The sequence below is a fragment of the Lactuca virosa genome, chromosome 8 (assembly GCF_052849685.1).
Source record: "Lactuca virosa cultivar CGN04683 chromosome 8, Lactuca_virosa_CGN04683_v6, whole genome shotgun sequence".
NCBI classification, from domain to species: domain Eukaryota; kingdom Viridiplantae; phylum Streptophyta; class Magnoliopsida; order Asterales; family Asteraceae; genus Lactuca; species Lactuca virosa.
Window position 1 is genome coordinate 378,288,958 of NC_136433.1, and position 4,785 is coordinate 378,293,742.

General features: G+C 37.4%; 1 protein-coding gene across 1 annotated transcript; it reads left to right on the forward strand.

The window, feature by feature from the left end:
• Window positions 1-1,244: 1,244 nt before the first annotated feature.
• On the forward strand, window positions 1,245-2,668 carry LOC145131951 (uncharacterized). The gene is made up of 2 exons (XM_079066594.1): window positions 1,245-1,686; window positions 2,472-2,668. Exons 1-2 carry the CDS (start codon window positions 1,245-1,247, stop codon window positions 2,666-2,668), a joined length of 639 nt encoding a protein of 212 aa, XP_078922720.1.
• Window positions 2,669-4,785: the final 2,117 nt, after the last annotated feature.

The following is a 4,785-nucleotide window of genomic DNA, read 5'->3' on the forward strand; positions in this document are numbered from 1 at the left end:
TGGGAAAGACAATAAGAATAAAAAGATCAAGGAAGTACCTCAGGTGTCCTATTTCCCCAATGTATTCCCTGAAGATCTACCAGGCCTACCGTCAGCTCGACAAGTAGAATTTTGGATCGATCTAGCTCTAGGAGCTACCCCAATAGAAAATTCTACTTATAGATTGGCACCCTCGGAGATGTAAGAACTCTCCAGCCAACTGCAAGAACTTCTTGACAAGGGTTTCATTAGACCAAGCTTCTCGCCATGCCAAGCACCCATTCTATGTGTCAAGAAGAAGGACAAATCTTTTCGAATGTGCATTGATTAAAGAGAGAAAATCAAGTTGACCATTAAAAGTAGATATCCGCTACCCTAAATAGACGATCTTTTTGATCAACTGCAAGGATCCAGTTAGTTTTCTAAGATCGACCTGAGATCTGGATATCATCAACTCCAGGTCATAGAACAGGACATTCCAAAGACTATATTCAGAACGTGCTATGGCATTATGAGTTTTTAGTCATTCCCTTCGGACTTACCAATGACCCAGCTGTTTTTATGGATCTCATTAATCGAGTGTGCAAGCCCTACTTGGCTAATTTCGTAATTGTATTCATCGACGATACCCTGGTATCACGAACCAAGGAAGCGCATGGGCAACACCTTCTAGCAATCCTAGAGCTGTTAAAGAATCAAAGGTGGATGAAAAATTGTCTAAGTGAGAATTTGGATAAGAGAAGTACACTTTTCTTGGGCAGGTGGTAAGCATCGGAGGAATTCATGTCGGCCCTTCTATGATCGAAGCGGTAAAGAATTACGTAACGCCCAAGATACCAATAGAAGTTCGTCTATTTTTAGGACTGGCCGACTATTACCGAAGAGTTATACAAAATTTATCACACATAGCCAAACCTCACACAACATTAACCCAAAACGAAGTTAAAATCGTTTGGGGAGACCAGCAGGAAACAACTTTTCAAAAGCTGAAGGAAATGCTATGTCGTGCACTGATACTATCCCTTCCAGAAGGTACTGATAAATTCGTAGTATATTTCAATGCTTCACATTAAGGGTTGGGATGTGTATTAATGCAAAGGGAGAAGGTCATAGCCTACGCCTCAAGACAACTTAAGGTGCATGAGAACAACTACACCGACCACGACCTAGAGTTGGGAGAGGTAGTGTTTGCCCTGAAGATTTGGCGTCATTATGACACGGATCACAAGATTCTGCAGCACATCTTCGATCAGAAAAATCTAAACATGAGACAAAGAAGATGGTTAGAGTTGTTGATTGACTATGATTGTGAGATTCATTATCACCCAGGAAATGCTAACGTCGTAGATGACGCCTTAAGCCGTAAAGAACGAGTTAAACCTGATAGAGTCAAAGCAATTGCGATGACTATCCAGTCAAATCTAATCTCACAGATTCGGAGTGCTCAACTCGAGGCTTTAACGGAAGAAAACGTTAAAGAAGAAAGCATCAAAGGGATGGAAAGACACCTTGATATTAAGGATGACGGAACGAGATATTTCATGAACCGAGTATGGGTTCCAAAATTTGGAGAGGTCAAGGAACTAGTCCTAAATGAGGCCCGTAGGACTAGATATTCCATTCATCCTCGAGCAGACAAGATGTATCTGGACCTAAAGGCCCTTTATTGGTGGTCAAACATGAAGGATAAGATTGCAACCTACGTAGGTAAATACCAAACATGTTCCAAGGTCAGGGCAGAACATTAACGACCCTCGGGATTATTACAGCAACCAAAGATTCCCAAGTGGAAGTAGGAGTACATCGCGATGGACTTTGTTACCAAATTACCAAAGACTATTGTTGGTTATGACACTATATGGGTATTTATCGATAGATTAATCAATTCTTCCCACTTTATACCAATAAAAGAGACGGATAAGATGGAGAAGTTGACCATGACATACCTCAGTAATATCGTCATATTGGTACGCGCTTGGATATGTGTACAACTTATCATCCACAAACCGATGGCCAAAGTGAAAGGACCATCGAAATGATGGAAGACATGCTCCAAGCATGTGTGATAGATTTTTTAAGTGCATGGGATACTCACCTTCCTATTGTTCAGTTCTCATACAACAATAGCTATCACACGAGCATCAAAATAACACCATTCAAAGCATTATACGGCCGAAAATTTCAATCTCCCATTTGCTGGACAAACATTGGTGATACCCAAATGGCCATGAAATTCACAAGGGATACCCTACGAATAGGCCCAAAGATTATCCATGTGACAACTAAGAAGATAATGTAGATACGAGAGCGCATGAAAGCAGCACGTGACCGTCAGAAGAGCTACGCCGATGTAAGGTGTAAACCCCGAGATTTCCAAGTCGAAGATAGGGTGACGCTCAAAGTATCTCCTTGGAAAGTATTTATAAGGTTCAGAAAGCAGGGTAAACTGAATTCGAGGTATATAGGACCATTCGAAATCCTTGGCAGGATAGGTCCAGTTGCCTATCGACATAGGTTACCTCAAGAGCTTAATAACGTGCATGATGTCTTTCATGTGTCTAATCTTAAAAAGTGCCTTTCTGATGATATGTTTGTCATTCCACTTGATGAAATTCAGATTAACCGCAAACTGAACTTCATCGAAAAGCTAGTCGATATAATGGACAGAGAGGTCAAACGACTCAAGTAGAGTTGGATTCCCATTGTCAAGGTGTGATGGAACTCTAAGAGAGGACCAGAGTACACATGGGAAAGAGAGGACCAGATGAAGGATAAGTACCCCTCACTTGTTCGAAGGAAGCTCGACGACAAGATAAAATTTAGCGATGAAATTGCCTAAACAGGGGGAGAATGTGACAACCAAAAGGTTTCTGTCACTGATCACCATTAGGAAAGAGTAGGAAAATAGATATAATAGTTTAGTATTTTAATATTTGATTTTTAAGAATATAAGAATCAAATGTGTTATTACATTTATTTGTTAAAATGTCCATTAGGCTCAAAAATTAACATCCGAAAAGTTGTACCATTTTCTAAGCTAGTAAACATACTTGGATAGTACTCATTAACGTGATCTCAAAGATATAAGATTCGTTAAAATCTGAATCCAAAGGAAAGAATTATGGTTTTTCTAAAAATAGAAATCAACCACGTAATTAAAATTAATTACGTCAAAACGGTACTTAGAGATTGGTTAAGTTTTGACTAAAAGTGAAAAAATGGGTTTCGTAGTACTCCTCAAGATATAAAATTTGGGACAAAGTTTGCCAAAAACGGGTTCCGTATGAGAAAGATATGATATTTGTACATTCATTTATTTTTACCCACGTTAGGCATGAAAATGAAAGTGAAAACTAGCTAAAACGACCTAAAGGAGAGTTGTAGTACCCATTGAGATCATCACATAGATATAGAGAAGGCTTAGATCGGAGTTCGCATGAAGAAGTTATGATTATTAAAAAATCTTTTCGTGTGCGTGAGGGGTGTGTCTCTACACACCGCACACTTGATACCAGATTCGAGCATATTGATAGTGACGTGGCTAATTTGGGAAGTAACACGTGGCATTCTCTGGATGGAGCCATGATGGTCATGCGTGACGTGCACAGATATTTGCGTTGTGCACACCCTAAATCCATGACTATAAATAAAAGGCTATGCAGAACACTTCTGCACACCTTCAACTATCACTCTCTCTACATATTCGAAAGCTTCTTCCTTTGGAGCGATCCCTGGAGTCCCGAGCCTAATTCAACCCTACATCAAAGGTTTCACGCGATTAGGGTGAGCTTACGACCCCTATTTTATTATTTTAAATTTTTTATGAGGGGAATACATGTTTAACAAATGTTTAATAAAAATATATTTATGTCGATAAATATCAAATCATTTTATAAAGCTTAAAGCCTTAGGATAATATAGTTATACATACTATGCCTAGTTGTAAGCTATGATATTATATAAGAGATATGATGCTCAATAGTCTAGGAAGAGATAATACCTAGATGTTATAATGTTGAAATCCCTAGGATAGCGTACTACCTACAAGTTATGCTAGACAAATATAGGGATATGCATTGTGCCTAATTGTTACTCTGCCCAAAAATCTTGTTTTCAAATAACCATATATATATATATATATATATATATATATATATATATATATATATATATATATATATATATATATATATGAATACTTAGATATACCAAATAAGCATTAGATCAAAAGTTATAATTATCTAATATAAGATAAAAGATTTATATTGTGATTCTTATAGAAAATCCCTAGGGAGGATAAAAGATAAATATCTAAGGGTAATGTGTTAGTGAGCTGATAATATTCATCCAAAGGCCTTGATTAAATTCGGCATTCCCTGGTACCTATAATCGTTAATCTTGCGAGAGCTAGATAGATATGTATAGATCTATACAGGGATTGACACTCCCACCTGCGATTATTAGCTACAGTCCCGGAAGGATAACTTTCTTATTATTCATTATTCGATGTTCGATAAAGCGTCGTGACGGGGTAAATTATTATTCAAATAGCGTTAATTATGGGGGCTCATGGTAATACATTACAAAAACCTTAGAGTTCTGACTAGCATTAGGGACACCTTAGAGTGGTAGATATAACACATTAGGGTTGTTAATTATTCTACAAAGATAGCTAATTAGGATTAATAAGATATCCTAAAAAGATAATAAGATATAATCGTTAGATATCCTAAAAGATAGTAAGCTAAGGTTGATAAAATACTTTAGGAAAGGTGTTTCTAAAAGAAAAAGGATTCTTAAATTTAT

Bases quoted from the DNA above. Each gene is read 5' to 3' on its own strand.
- LOC145131951 (XM_079066594.1), top strand. From the start codon at position 1,245: ATGAGACAAAGAAGATGGTTAGAGTTGTTGATTGACTATGATTGTGAG. The intron at 1,687-2,471 runs GTAAATACCAAA...TTGGCAGGATAG, and splicing joins TAAGATTGCAACCTACGTAG to GTCCAGTTGCCTATCGACAT.